We start from the raw sequence: 16,831 nt of genomic DNA on the forward strand, positions 1-16,831 counted from the left end.
TGGATAAAGAGAGGAACTGCATGCCTTCAGATTTGGAGATGAAGAGGGCACAGAGCTGCCCACACAACTCCCACTCCTGAATGCTGTCCTATCTGCAACCTGTCTTGTTCAGAAACCAGGAAGGGGCTTATTGAGGAAAAAGGGAAGACACTTAGGAGGCTTGATTCTTATTGTTGAAACAATAGGAGTATGTAAATCATCATGTTTCCATTCAGCTACTCTGGATCAAGTCCAGCTGAATGAATGTGAGAACAGGGACCTTCAGTTTCTTTGCGTCCTGAGTGGGTGGTGCAGATGCCTTACCCAAAAGAGTCTTAAATAAATGACTCTGGAGACAAGACAGTGTGGTCCTTGTTAACAGTCGGTCATTTGGAGGCCAATCTGAGGTCCTGGCAGTAGTCACCAAGAAGCAGAGAGTTCTTATCAGTACTTGTACTGAAGGAAATGTCTGAGATACTGCCCTTTTTACCCCAAGTCTCTAAGATAAATCTGTATAATGATTGCAAATAAAACTTGTATAGGAGAAAAAAGATTTTTGTGATGTGGTAGGCAACAGAATAAAACTGGCAAAACCTGGCCTTGAGCATCTGCTTTTCTGCCCCTTATTTCTGAGTGTTGCAGTCATAAATTATCTATAGTTCAGTAACGTGGCTGGTAAGGAAGGCTGCGTGATACAGCAAGAATGCAGTGCTCTGCTCAAGGTGGCCTGGCTGCAAGGAAAGGAAGCAGGGTGTCGCCCAGCCCCATGGACTGCAGCACATCTCAACTCTAGTCAGGCAGGGACTTAGATTTACCTGAAAGATGTCATGGGAGATTAATAATTTGATGTCAAGCATGTTCTCTCCTTTGTGCTATAGAATGATTAAAAATCCTGATTTGCTTCCCTTCATAACCCCTTTGGCTGTCAGATTGAGGAGCCTTCTGTCCTTGAGTCCTCCCTGATGTAGATCTGAGAGTGAGATGTGAACTGGACAGAATTAAGAGTAATGAAGCTATAGCATTTCCCCCCACCTTTTTAGATAGAGAGGTATTCAGTTTTTTAAAAAACGAAATGGGTATGATATAGGTGATGAGGAGCTCGCCTCAGAATAGCTCACTCTTAAATAAGGATGCAAGGCTCTCATATCTGGGAGGTCTTGAGATATACTTCTTTTTGCATATAACATTAACATCTTCTGGTGAACATGTAAAAGCCTTATCTCCAGCTGACAAAAAAATATCAAAACCTTTCAAACCTTACACTGCAAAAAAAAAAAAAAAAAAAAGTCATTCTTATATTAATATGAAACCTTTCCTCCAAAGTGGTCTATAAGTATGTAAAGTTGAATATGTTGAACCCATTAATGTCAGAACTGATTCTGGTACCATAAGGAGCTACTCACATTTTAAATAACAGTCCAATCTTAGACTCCATTAGTAAAATTTTTCCATCTATAATGTCCCATTCACATCATAATTTTATATAAACTGTAGCCCTTGGCAGATTCTGTCCAGTGTGGATATATAAACAGGAATCACTTCAGTCTATACTTTGACACTCTGGGAAGAGGCAGAAGAGGAGAAGGTGCGTAATTGTGAACAATAGTCTTTTTCTATATTGTCATCTAATTATCAGGGATACTAATAGGATAAGTTACTTTAAGGACATCTGCATTAACGACCTAAGAGAAATCTCACCGAACTACTGTAATATAACCAGCAGACTGAAAAAGCAAGTTCTTCTTGTTCCTGTTCTTTGTGCTTGACTTTCTATAGAGAATCTGTATGTTTTTATAGGAGGCTTTGTTCTGCAAGTGTGGTAGCAAAAGGAGCCTAATTAGGTAAAGATACCTTAGGAGGAGAATGAAAGTTGTAGTTGGTAGAGAAAATTGAAGCCAATGAGAATTTATGGGGTCACACACAATGGATTTTCTGTACAACTACTGAGTTCTTAAATATTTTCTTAAAACTGCATTTATTTCATGGAATATCATCACTTTCACTTGGACCTGCCATAAATTTCTGTCAGTATTTCTCTCATGTGTAAAACAGTACAGAAGCCACCTTAGGAATATAAAACTACTGCTCCACAATGTAGTTACTGTACTTCCTTTCCCAGAGCTGTTCTTTAAATCTGAGTCTGTCCCTTGGAGTGGTCACAGTTAAACTCTAGGACATTGAAAATATATAGGATAGCTTAAATTAGTAAAATTTGAACATAGGTAATTTGTTCCTTTATCTTGAAATTGCAAAGACGAAAATTGTGCTGTTAGTAAAGTAAATTTTATGTGCTACCCTGAGAATAAACAATCTTTGTACCAGTCTTTCTCAATGTTTCTTCACTAGGAAAAGTTTGGACTTTCTAGGGTTTTCTATGCATCGTAGGTAGTTGGCTACAAAAATTGGTTGTTTATATCCTGGAGCATTGTATTGATGCCTGATTCTTTTTGGAGAACTTGGAGTATTCTTCTCCAGATGAACTTTATATCAGTAACAGACACCATATGACAACCATTCTTCATAAAATCAATCAACTAAACATGGTAGACATTTCTGTGCTTTAACTTAAAAATATACACACACGTATATGTATGTGTGTGTGTATATATATGTATATATGTGCATATATATGTGTGTGTGTGTATATATACACATGTGTATATATTCTTGGCTGTGGGGTAAGAGAAAAACAGAGCTGAAGGACACAAGGAACACAACTAGAGTTTGCAACTTTGCTAAATCTTTGCTAAAAGATTATGTAACTCACAGGTAAATGTGCATGATGTCCTTGGTTTTATGACTGAATCAGTAAGCAAAATTTAAAGTAGTGGTTGAACTACTTCAATATCTATGTGGATTATTAATGCTCACAACTTAAAGAAAACTTGAGCTATGCATTCTTATACCAAGGAATCAGTGTCAAAATTCCCTTACATTCAACATCCTTTACCTTAAATAATAATATAAACTATATTGTGCTCTATGTGTAATGTACATTATAGTAATGGGTCTGCAGTAGTCAGAAATGAGTTATAAAGGCAGGAGAAGCAGGCTGGGCTTTATATTAGTGATGCTATATTAATTATGACAGAGAAGGCTTTTCCATTATAAGCCTCATTTTTAAGATGCTTGAAGCTTTCACATGGGAACTTTTCTCATGCGAGTTTTTTTTTCTTCTTCTTCTTCTTCTTCTTCTTCTTCTTTTGCCTAGTAATGAAAATAAGGATATTGTTTTTTAATGTTTTGGGGAGATTTTATCTGGGAATAAAAGTTTCTTCTGTCCATTAGACCATTTTTTTAGGTACTTTGCTTTCTGAAATCTCAAAACAAATAGCTTTTTAATGACCTTCAAACTTATCTCCAATGAAGACGTTTAGTACCTTTGGTGTATTAGGCAAAGCTTGATTTGCAAATAATTAAATTACAAGCATTATCCAATGCTGCTTCTTCAAATTGTTCTGTCTCCAAATAGCAGTTAGCTACTATACCTTGTAAATAAAGAGAACTTGCAATTACTTGGTCAGTTACTAAAAATTAGCCGCTCCTGGATTGTGACTGTATGCGTACAGTTTCTGTGCATACCAAAAAAAGAAATGAGAGCTGAAAGCTAGTTACTGGACTCTGACGTGGTACATTAGAATATAAGAGAACTTTCCAACCAAAGAGAGAGCAGTAGCAGGCTGAAACTGTGGCCTGTTTGATCTACTGTTATTTAAAATCTCACTAAGATAGTATCACCTCATTCTCTGAGCTCAACAGATTGAGATCCACTCAGGAGACACACAGTTGAGATCCAAAACAGGAAAGACCTTCACTGCTCATTAAAATGTTAATTATGCCATGGAGGGTTCAGTGCTGCCCTTCAAGAAATTTCAAACTGCTTCCCTTATTAACATATTAAGAAGTAATAGTTCAAAGGAGTAACAGCATGATAGGAAGATAGAGTATGTATTTATTTAAATACATGGCAATGTATATTTCTCAAGCTTTTTGAGAAATGGAATTATGCATTCTTCCCCTTTATCACTAAATCACTATCCACACCCCAACAATTTCTGATTGGGTTATAGATTTCAGATTTCTTAATTGGGGCTGTTAGTGGACAAGCTGTATATTTGTCTACACACCACACTTGAACAAAGGGACTATGTTTATCTTCTAATCTATGCAATCCCAATGCCTCATACTGTCCCTAGCACAAAAGAGGCACTAAAACATTTATATAAATTTTCAAATGTATGAAGTTAAAGCAGAATTTCCTATTCTTTAAATTGTGACAGTCAGTATTTTAGGGTGTCTAAATCAGCATCATAAAAGCCTTAATTTTATCTACCCATACGTTCATAAAAGAATATTGCCCTTTCAGATCTTTTATTGGAATTTAAATATCAACTTGCACTGTATTTAGGAAATGCCATACTACAAAATTCATTTAAAGACATTCTTTCCTCTTTGTTATCGTTTCTGCATGTGCTATTATTGAGGAAGTATGCACAGACTTCTATTACTTTTCCACTGCTACTCTCTGGTGTAGTTGCCATGTAGCTAAAACAGTAAGTAACCTGGCAAATGACTGTCTGGCCAAGTGGGCGATACAGGGTGTTCTGGAACCTTAGGACAGTGTTTCCTCTGTGAACTCTTGTCAACTGAAGCAGCTACTCTTCCCTCGTTTACCTAACATCTTATTGTTTTATAGGCAGTGTGTAATTCATGGCCTCTTACAACAGAGGTTTATCTTCAGATTTCTCCAAAGCCAGACGTTTATAGAAATTACTAGTTTTGTGGAATTTCATATATGGTTCTTTTTGACTATACTTCTCAGTGCACTTATTTTAAATACTGAATTTACAAAGAAGGTGTTCTGAGTGGAAGGTTTCCATTGATAATTTCTTGGCAATGGTAGTGTTTAGAAGATAGGAAGATTATTTTCTTTGCATTTCATGCTAGAATGTATGAATTCTTCACTTTGGTAGCACATAATTTTTCTTTTCATATTTTACTGGCCACCCATGACTTAAAAACAGTATGTGGTTTAGCTGATCCCAAAATATTTGGTTATCCAGAGTTCCATTTGAACTTCTTAAAGTCTTAACAGTAAGAAAAAAAGAAATTCATGGTGAAAATCAATTCATTACATTTCCTTATTTCTTCATGGAGTACATTAATTATTTTATTTCTCTTAAATTTGAGTCTTCTAAATGTGGACTCAGGTATTCTCCTCTGAAACCTGGAAATGTTATGGTGCCAATGTAAGAGGGATTATCCTTGATGGATAATCTGGTTCATGTCACTTAACCCCTCTGACATGACTTTCTTGTCAAAAATCATTGTACAGGTGATCATCATGATAATATGTTGCATTTATATAGAACTTTCAATTTGTAGAGAAAATATTTTTATCCGTATTAATAATGTCTTGCCCATACAACCACTAAATAAATATTTGCCAGGATATTCATTATCTTGACTTTTATCAACACGATATTCCTATAAAGTGGATAGAGCATGCAACTGGCTAGTTTTATAAACGAGCACACTGGATCCCAGGTTAGGCTGGTGATGTCCTGATGACAGCACTCTGGTTGTGTAGAAGCCAAGTTTCTTATTATCACACCTGGGATTTAAAAGTAAAATTCAATTTAAAGATTATATGCAGAACAAAGATATTTATTTCATAGGTCATATAGATCATGTAAAAAGGTGGGAAAATGGCAAGATTTTTGAAATTGATCACAAGTAAATCTAAAGTAATTTCAATTAGAAGAAAAAAACAATGAAAAGAAAATATTATCTAATGTTTGCTGAAGCCATTATTTCAAATTTTGATTTGGTGAATGTACTTATTTCTATTATTGAGTAGGTACAAAACATTTGCAGCTGGCTTTTATTGAATGAGCTTTTTCACTTTGAACACTGCAATGCTGAAATATTGATTTTTAAAAAAGAATTCAATAGTTTCATATGAGTGATATTGGAATTGTTGCAAAATTAATGTTAGTTTAATATATATATGATTATGAACCACTTAGTTTAAGGTGAACAAATTATTTTCCTAGTTTACATTTTAATTGAATCCAGTTTTTCTTATGGGGATCACTTTATTTCATTTCAAAGTGCTTGCATATAGTAATATTTCGTGCAGCTACTCCACCCATCTCTATTTCCTCTCTGCAACTAATATTTGAGTTCCCAAATTGCACATAGTACACTAAGGAAGCTAACAAAGAAACATTCCTGTAATACTCAGGACTCCCATTTTCAAAATTCTAAGCATATCGTTTGACTCAAATTGTTGTTTAAACTATATAAAAGTCCAATGAACCCTTATTTTTGCATTTTGTATGTAGGCAATGATGAATCATAATTTTGAAGTATGATTAACTCAAGAGTTAAAATTTCTGTTTCTTGAAACTAATGACTCTGATATCAAAATCACATATTTCTGGCCCCATCCCAGAACTAATGAAGCAGAATTTTTGGTGAATTAAGCTTAACCCTTAACTGATGTCTCAACAGTTATTTTTGAGCATTGTCCTTCCATTTTGGGGTAGCATTGCAGGCACGTGCTCAGATTTTTAACTTAGAAAGCAAACTAACCGATGATCCCATGCTAAAAGCATGACTCAGTCAGGTATAGCCAAGACACATAATTATAATTTCAAAAGTAATGAAAGGAAAAAAGTGTAAAATACAAATAGCTGCCTGTGTTAGTTTGGTATTATTTTACATAATTTTTTGGAATCTCTCTTTTTTTTTTTTTTTTTGACAGAATCTCTTTGTCACCCAGGGGCTGGTGTGCAGTGGCGTGACCTCAGCTCACTGCACCCTTGACCTCCCAGATTCAAGAGATCTTCCTACATTAACCTCAAAAATAGCTGGGAGTACAGGCAGGCACCACCATGCCCGGCTAATTTTTGTATTTTTAGCAGAGTCAGGATTTCACCATGTTGCCTAGCTGGTCTCAAGCTCCTTGCCTCAAGTAATCTGTCCACTGCAGCCTCCCTAAGTGTGTTAAGATTACAGGTGTGAGCCATTGCACTTGGCGGTTTTTTTTTTTTTTTTTTTTTGAATCTCAAAAGAATTTTTTTTTCAGATTGCAGAAGTAATATAGTTACACTGTAAACGTGGAAAAGTATAAAAACATAACAGAGCAAACAATAATACCTACAATTTATTACCCTGAGATAATTACTCTTAATTTTTTTTCAATATATATTTCATGTTTTTCCCATGTGTATTTTTCTAAATGTATCATATTTGTAATTAATCATTTTTAAAAGGTTTGTGAAGTAAAAGCCATTGGAGTCAGGAAGTGAGCGAGTTGATATATAAACTGGTGAGATCTTGAATGCACTATGTTATAAATTTTACAATGGTCCGGTCACATCTCTGGAATGGCTTTTTGTCCAGATCACTTGAAAACTAGTGTGGAAAGTAACATATGTTTAAATGTACTCTATTTTAGTTCAATAATTCTGCTTTATTAAGGTTGTGCATCTCAACTGTTGCAAATTATATTAGGCGAAAAATTGGTTCCTCGCCCAGATAAACAGTTTTTTTTTTTAGGAAAAAATACACAAACAGAATGAATTATTTTATGGCTTTTAGATTAACAAATGATCAATGTTCAAGGCATTTTAAAGTCTTTTGAAAAGAAATGAGAGAAAAAATAATTTAGGATCTTCCCCTACCTACACCCAAGAACAACCTTGGAAATCTTTCTTAATCTAGTTACATACAGAACTAAAATGTATTTTATTGTTTTATTAAACACGTCACATATAATTTATCCATGAACTAATGTATATAGCAGTACTCCTCTTCAGTTTTATTCAAATTTCCATTTCTATTCCCTCAAATAGTCACTTTTTAAAAAATGTCTGCCATTTTTTAATGGTTGAAACAAATGTTTTGAAATTTTCTGAGAAAAAAAGACTTAAAATGACATAAATTAAACTTTATTCTTGAATTTTCTTCCATCTTATAGAGAGCAATTGTGCTTTTCCCCTTGCAATTTCAATAGAAGATACTTTCTCTCTCTCCTTCCTTTTAATATTAACACTGTCATCATTATTCTGAATCAAATTATGAGATTATTTTCTCATCTTCACTACATCCTATCATGATCTCTGTCTTCCTGAACTGTTTCGATCTGCGTTGTAACCTGTTGGGAGATTGATTCCCACCTCAAAGTAAAAGCCTAGTTGACAAAAATATAATTTTCTGTGCTATCTGACTTGCATGCAGTCTTTTGACTTTTGTTGATAAACTCTTTGATATCACAAGCTTTCTTTTTTTAACTTCTAGCAATCTAATTTATATCTGACCCCTCTTCTAAAATTATTCTGCCTAAGGCTCTTAATGGCTCAATGGCCTCCTGCATGCCCACTGTGACCATTTCAAGCTTCATGTTTTTATTTTCTTATTTGACCTTTGATCAATCATGTTTTAGTGAAATTCTCTCCACTTATTTTCTGTGAAATATTAATTCTCAGTATTCTTTCACCATTTCTGAGTACTCTTCCTGTATGTTCCTAACTTTGGCTGTGCTCTCTCACTGTGTCTAGCCCTCACTGAGAGAACAAGGTAAGGGGAATCTGCTTTGGAGTCATACAGACTTGAGTTCAATTCCTGGCACGACCCTTTACCAGGTGGATGTCTTTAGGAAAGTCACAACCTCTGGGCTCCATTTATTTCTTTTAAACATAAAATAGCACCAACAAAGGTAGGCAGTCCAGGACTTGCATGGCTGTATTACAGAAATTGAGATACCAAGGCAACTTTTGACTCTAGGCTGTTTCATCTGTAAGGTCCTCATGATCCTGGATGGATCCAGGACCTTAATTTATCTCCATTTTCCTATAGAGGAAATAACAATAATATTTACCTTGGTATTTACTGTAAGAAATTTTTTAAAGTGTGTTATTCACTACAACACCTAACACTGACTAGACCCTGAAAAATGTTAGCTATTTTCACTAGTGTGATGATGATTTGCCTGTTGACTAATTAATGATGGCAGGTAGCATATTTTAACCTTTAATTATTAATAAATCATGCTGTAAAGATACTTATACATGTTTATAACCCAGTAGACTGGCTTCCTTAATGTTATTTCTTACTATACTCCTTTCTACTCTCACTATTTCCAATTTAAAACAACAACAAAAAAGATGTTACTGGCAATAAAACTTGTGTGACCATTCTTGTAAATAATGTTCCTGACCTCAAGAGTGACATATTTTTGGTTTTAATGTGTATTTTATGACACAACAGCAGTGACACTACACCTGTGAGATAATTTCCAGTGAAGCTCTCAAACTCTGAAAAGTGGCCAAGTAGAAATCTAATATGTCCACACAATAACCTGGCACAGCACCTGCATCATATCTAATGATGAATAAATATTGTTGAATAAATGAATGAATGAATGAATGATGTAGGAAACTCCAACTATATCAGATCAAAATTTTACCAGGTATTCATTCAACCAATATTTATTAAGCCCCTACTATGTGTCAAGCACTGTGTTAGAATCAGGTAATACCTAAGTGAACATAACAATATACCTGTCCTCATGATATGTACATTCTAGTGAGCAGAGATGGGCAAAAAACAGATGGAAAAGTATATAATACATCAACTGTGATAAGTGCAATGGGCAACAACGGATCAGAGTAAGGGCAAAGGGCACTTGGAAAGTGCTTGTATTGTGTATCAGCTATTTTATAACAAGTCACCTCAAATTTTAGTGGCTTAAAACAACAACCACTATTATTTGATTTAAATGTTATGGCGTAGCTATTGGGTTGAGCTCAGTCAGTTTCATCTGGTATAATTAAAGAGGCTGCTATCTGGAAGTTTAACTTGAGGCTGGATGATCGCATATGACCTCACTAACATGTCTGGTGGCTGCTGCCAGTCTCTCATCCTCAGTAGGGCTAGCCTGAGCTACCTCACATAATAGCAGCACTTCAAGATAAGAAGAGTGGACACCGTTAAGACCTCTTGAGACTTAGGCTAACAAGTCACACATCATTTCCACTGCCTTCTTTTGATCAATTCAAGTCACCATACGTATATCCAGATTCAGAGGAGGAGGTAATAGACTCCACCTCTTGATGAGAAGAGTTAAATGTAATTTGTAGCCATTTTTAGCCTACTATGAATGGGAAGTTACTGATGGATAGTCAGTGATAGCATCTTTGATAGGATGACACAAAAGCAGAAGCCTACATAATGTGAGGAAACAGGTAATGTGAATATTTTTGAAGAGTGCATTCTGAGCCAAGGGAATAGCTAGCACAAAATGCCAAGGTAGGCCAATAAGGAGCTCAGAGCAGTTGGAAGTGATTGGCAAATATACATGTGTTAGTAGATGAATGTGGGGAGCCAATGAGAGACCAGATAGTATAATTCCTTGTAGACTGTTATAAGGACCCTTATAAGTAGACCTTTGTCTTTTACTCTGAGTGAGATCAGAAAAAACCATTGATAGTTTTCAAAGGAGTGACACAATTTTTATTGGAGTTTACATATTTGTCAACAGGATGTCTCTGAATTTTTTATTGAAATCAAACTTGAGGGTGAGTGGCAGGAAACCCAATGAAGAGATTATCCCAGGCGAGAGATGATGGTGGCTTGAAATAGAAGGATAGGACTGACAACACTTTCTGGAATAATTTTTAGAACTAATTAGGCAGAAAACACTTTATTAGATTGTGTATAGTCATCTGTCAGCTTCTCTAAGAAGCTAACTACATTTTGTTCATGTGTCTTCTACTTCATCTGGTATTTGAAAAGCACTCACTAAATACATATTGACTGGTTAGTAAAGTTTCAAGCCTCACTGTTGAATTGAACATAATCACCACAGGATGCTGAAATCTTACAGAGTTCATCATTAAATGACATTTGAAGACCGAAGCAAGTAGAAGACCCTATTAAGAGCTATTGATATTCTTCAGATTACATGTCTGCTATATGCTAAAGGACAGTAAATGATTTACAACAAAAATAATCTGTTTAGATCAAACTCAGTATTAAAAGTCATCCATTAAAAGGTAAAAGATCATTACATGGGCCAGGTGCGGTGGCTCATGCCTGCAGTCCCAGCACTTTGGTAGGCCAACGCGGGCGGATCACCTGAGGTCAGGAGTTTGATACCAGGCTGGCCAACACAGTGAAACTCCATCTCTACCAAATTAATCCCAGCTACTCAGAAGGCTGAGGCAGGAGAATTGCTTGAACCCAGGTGGCAGAGGTTGCAGTGAGTTGAGATCGTGCCACTGCATTCCAGCCTGGCCAACAGAGCAAGACTCTGTCTCAAAGGAAAAAAAAATCATTACATGAACTGAACATTTGTTATTAAGACTACTAAGTGAAAAGCAGTGTCAGGGATTCAAAGTTCACATAATTCTCAAAAGCACTAGTATTCTAATATGGCATGTAGAGTGTTAATTTTATAAATGAAAGAAAGCAAGGTGAATGTATCAACTAATATTATGGTGTTGAATGGAAAGCATTAACAGGTATAGAGGAGCATGGGGGAAGACCTATGTTTAGAGAATTCCTGGAACTAGTTAATTTTTAGATAACAAATTAGAACACCGGTGTTATGGTATGAAGGAACTGCTATTAACTCAAGGCCCAGCATAGTGGATGACAACTGTCCCTTCTGGTGATGGGAAAGTGCCTGCTCCTAAATCTCGTCCAAGTGAATGAAGTGCATATATATGCTTTATGTTGGTGTTACTCTTTTTATCATAAAATATGTGTTTACTATATGAGATCTTTACATCTTCTTATAATTTCATAGGACATGTTCAGTACATTCTGTTTTTAAACAGATTACAATAAAAGTTTAGCATTAAAAATTCACCTGGAAATGAAAAGCCTAGCTTTGCTTCTCACTCTGTGACTTAAAACAAGTTTCTGAATTAACTACACTTCACTTTCTTTATCTATAAAACTAAGTGTTTGGAAAAGATCAGTGGTTCTCAGCCCTGACTGCACACTAAAATCATCTGAAGGGCATTTTAAAAAGTAATATCCCAAGCCCTATCATAGGGTTTAATTTTCAATGCTCTTCAGGTAATTTTAATGTACATTAAGTGTTGAAAACCAATGGGCTAGATGATCAATAAGGTTACTGCTAGTAAAATTTTCTAATTTTATGATTCATCATATTTTGACATAGTAACAGTTGCTGGAAAAACAGTGTTCTCAATATTTACAATGTCCTTTAAAGTAGAAATTAACTTCAAAGAGTGTTCCTGCTCAAAATTGAGAACATTTTCACATCTAAACTAAAAATCCTTCTATATTATGAGAATAATTTATACCAAAAGCCATATATACATCATTTGGGTATGGCATATGCACCAAAGGTAATATAAATTTACCTAAATTTTAGAAATTAACTATTATTATGATTTGGAAAGCAATGACTTTCTGTCAGTACACATACAATGTGAGGGTAGTGTCGTTAGAAATTCTGTGTAAGTTTTAAAAAAATGCTACTATAGCTATTTTGATTTTGAATAAATGTGCTCCTAATATCCCAAGAGTTAATAAAATTCCTAAAGTGTGTAACTTATTCATAATAAATAATTTGCATGCTGATTTACTGTGAAGAGAATAAACAGTTTTATAGAAGATTGAAGTGGAATATCTAGTTTTATTGGTATTTGGAAAGATCAAAAGTATGATTTCTTGAAACAGTCTTAAAATGTGTCCCTATGAATTTTTGCTGTCAGTCTTTTTACTAAATAGCTTTTCATTGGAGTAAGCTGATAACTTTTTCCCTTTACTTTTAAAGGCCAGAAAATATAAACACCTGTTTTAAAACTTCATGAAGCCAAAAACTCAACCAAATACTCAGATCCAAAAAGAAACCATGTAGACTCCTAGGAAATTGGGGAAAGCCATCAAGTAAATATTAAGCTAGAAAGTAATAGATTTTGTGTCTTATATTTTCACATAATTCTGTGTTTTGGGATAAGTACTTTTGAATATTTGGGACAGAAAGGCTCCTTCTGTTAGCCAGGCTAATTCAGTAGTAATAGGGAGAAGAAAAAGAGGTACAGATGACAGCTAATAGCTAACATGGGTGAATGTAGATGTAGACAACAAAGAATGTGCTGGTTGCATGGAATTTCTGCAAACATACTTACGTTTGAAAACCATTTGGGAAAAAATGTGACTTAATGCCCAGATAAGACACTATGAAAAGTAAATATGTGATTTTCGGTATGATGTATATGCCCGCATCATCATTCTGTGTTTGCTTCTGATATCATCAGTTATTCTTGTATCTTTAATTTTCATGTATATTTTACTGTTTTTGTTTACCCTATTGATAATAAACTAGACTCCATAATTAAGAATAATGCACAGATTTACATTTGTTATAGCATGCAAAACTATGACTTTGGAAGAATAAGGTGACTGCTGGAATAGTTCACATGTTCAGAAATCTTGCTCTGTGCAGAATGGAGAAGGTGTTTTGCTTCACATTTGCTCTGCCACTTATCAGTTTGCTTTACAAGGACTCCCTGAAATCAATCAGACATGTGTACCATGCTTTCAAATAAATTTTTACAGTAGGAATAAACCATGAAAAGTTTGAAAATACAGACAACACACACTATAGAGTTTGTAATAATAGTTATATGTATGCTAGTGAGTTAAAAAAACAAACTCATGAGTTTTATTTGATTTAAAAATACCAAGAGTTTTAGTGAAACAATATAAATTTTATCATCAGAATGATATCACACATCTTACTTATATCTTGGGAGTGATGAAATGCAGAACTTGGTTGTTACCTATCCCCCTCCTCACCTCTCAAGATTTTCTCTCCTACTTACCTGCTCCAAATTCTGCTCTTCTCCTAGAAGATGCAGTATTGTGTTTTATATATCTTCTTTTAAATTTGGGAAAGCACATTAAGCTGTACTCACTCACTCAGACGCTATTGTACATTAGTTTAATCAGATAAAGTCAATGAAGGGAATATAGTTCTAAAGAATGATAAGGACAGAGGTGATGTAGCCTCAAGAAAGTGTGCATGAAAAGGGCCCCAGTGAGAGTAGAAGCACTTCATGCTTGGAGTGAGTGAAGGACTGAAACATGAACACCAGCATTACTTACTTCCCAGTTTTGCCTGGGGCTGGGCCAGGTCAGCAATGCAATCATTGTACAAAGTAAAGTAAATGGAATCACATTTCTAAACATGTCTTATAAAATTTACATGATCTTCAGAATCTAGCAACATGATATTGAATATAGACTTCATATGTAGCAGTCAAAGTTTGGTGATGCTAACATCATCTTGAGTAATGAAGTCTAATTACATGGATATAAGTATATAACTTGTCTCCTAAGAGGTTTTATTTACAGAAAGATTTTTCTTGTTAAGATATTGAATTGATTTATTAGGCATAGCTGCATAATTGAAAAGTGTAAGTACTGGACTCTGCTTGAAAGCATAGATACTGCATTAAAGTAAAGCTGCCATCCAGTATGAATAATGCCGGTGTTATGTTTTAAAACATGTCAGATTCTCTTAAGTGTATCTTTCTTCTTTAAACTTTGATCAGCTGAGATAAATGCTTTTCATTTGGCCTTAACTGTCACAAGAAGATAAGAGACAGACAGCTAATGAAGTAAATTGATGTGCTGCTACAGTTAGGGAGAATTAGAGTTTAATACTGTTGCAGTTGATAGTATAACTGTTTTTTTAAAAAAATTGGCATGGTTGCATGACATTATGAGGAAGAAAAGAGACCTAACACATTCAAAAATGGCCAATACTTAGAAGTATTGGGGTAAAGTTAGGTATAATTTTTATCTAACTCTCTTCAAGTACAGTGCATTTTCTTCTTCAGAGAAGTTGTAATTAAGAGTATGTTGAGTCAAATATTAATGATATCAAATAATGAATATTAAAAATATATTGCTGGTAGATACCAAAAAAGGATAGTGTGAATTATATTCTGTAACTCAACTTGGAAGTTCAACTGTCAGAGAGAAACTTGTCTCATGGAAATCTCTCTGAAATAGACTGCATGCATATTTAACCCAATAGCTTCAGGCATTCGGAGATGGAGGAAGCAAAATCAAAAGCACTATATCAAAATTAACGTCAAGCCATGTGTTTTTCTCTTAAAGTTTTGAAGTAATTTTTAACACAGATAGTAACTTGGTTTGAAATTTAAACACACAAACGTACAGGTTTGCTAGCTGGAGAATTTCCATGCCTGGGGGAGGGGAGGTGACAATTGGTGCATTCAGTACAGAACACGTGTAATGATAATAAAGTTGATTGGTTGAGCTCTATAGCATTTTTTTTCTTTTTCTCTCTTCCTGTAGTGTAGTTCAGCTGGGGGTGGAAGGGTTCTCCCCCATCCCTCCCACCACGAAGAAGACGTAGGTTGATACCATTTTTATTGTTCTGCTGGGGTGAGAAATAAACCATATGCTTTAGCCTTTTAAATGGCTACACCAAAGAGAAAATTGAACCAGGCTCTCTTCCCCACTCCTACTGGACTTTGGGGTGGGGTTATTCCTCTAAATGTTTTAGTGGACTTGGGGTTAGCTTAATGCTTCTGCCCCAGGGCAAAGAAGCAGTTGAGGGAAAGAAATGTCAAGGACGTCAGAGGCGAGCTGGACTGAGTGAAGTGTGGAGTAGGAAGCTTATGTCTGAAACCCACCCCTCCCGTGGATACCAGGCAAAGGCAATGAGAGTCAGAACCAGCTGATGCCGCTGCTGCTGCTTCCCGTTTCCAGGGTGAAATTTTCACAGCAGCTATTCTAAAAGGAGGAAAAATCCCTAACCAGCAGCGGAGAAGATCCTATCACCCAATCCAAGCTATGTAACCTTTTAGTCAGGCTTTTCAAAGAAATCCGCATTTTAAAAGCCAGCATTTATGGTCCAAAATATGGGACGGGAATCAGAGCTGGTAGGAAAATATGAAAAGCCTCTTTACACCCTGAGTATTTGAAACGATCCGATGAGCATAGGAAGTGGCTGCCAACGCTCTGGCGGCTGCTCGTGCTGCCGCCGCTGCCGCTGCTGTTCCTCGCAGAGGGCTGGACAGAGCTAGTCCCGGTTTCAGCACCTCCGGCGCTGGACAGCTCTTTGCACGCCGCACCGCTGCCTGCTTGCTTTTTCCCACTCTCGCTTTGCATTACTGGAGATGCATCTAAATTACATCCTGTTCAACAACAAGTAGAATTTTTTTCCTGTACAGGAATTACAGTAGACGACTCTCTCAATTAAACTGCATTTTCTTCTTTACGGATTTGGCTATCAGGCGTATTTATCCCGATTTCCTCCCCCTTCACTCCCCTTTGCAGGAACGAGTCTTTGGGAACGTGGTCCACCCAGGGATGTAAAACTGTGCTTACCGATGCATCCCATACGAAATGCTTATGTGATCGTCTCTCTACCTTCGCCATTTTGGCTCAGCAACCTAGAGAAATAGTAAGTAACAAAGAGAAAACACGGCTTTAATGCAAAGGCAGGGACATTGTGGCTAGTGTTTCTCCAGGGAACTGCATTTTAAATGGGGAAATGAAAAATGTTGCAGGGTGGCAAAATTGGGTTCGTCTCCTCCTTAGCTACAGTAGCTTGGTGGAATGAATTCTAGTTGGTATTCTATAACTAAATTCTACTCAATTTTATGTCTTCTAACTTGAAATTTCTGCAGTGTAGTTTTAAGGATGTAGTCCAATCATATTACTAATATGCTGCAAACTTTCAAATAAAAATAATCGTCAACTTAACCTTTATTTTAAAGCTGGAAAGATGTTCTGGGGAATTTGTGAAGGTATTGTTAGTAGTAGA

General features: G+C 35.7%; 1 protein-coding gene across 4 annotated transcripts in view; it reads left to right on the forward strand.

Annotated features, from left to right (window-relative positions):
• Positions 1-16,831, forward strand: part of ADGRB3 (adhesion G protein-coupled receptor B3) — a 743,596-nt gene that overhangs the window by 570,463 nt on the left and 156,302 nt on the right. For all 4 annotated transcript variants that reach the window (XM_031667688.1, XM_031667689.1, XM_031667690.1 and 1 more), the window contains one exon: positions 16,342-16,468. In XM_031667688.1, coding sequence (XP_031523548.1) covers positions 16,342-16,468 — 127 coding nt within the window. The remainder of the gene's footprint in view (positions 1-16,341; positions 16,469-16,831) is intronic.

The sequence above is a fragment of the Papio anubis genome, chromosome 6 (genome assembly GCF_008728515.1).
Source record: "Papio anubis isolate 15944 chromosome 6, Panubis1.0, whole genome shotgun sequence".
Classification (NCBI taxonomy): Eukaryota; Metazoa; Chordata; class Mammalia; order Primates; family Cercopithecidae; genus Papio; species Papio anubis.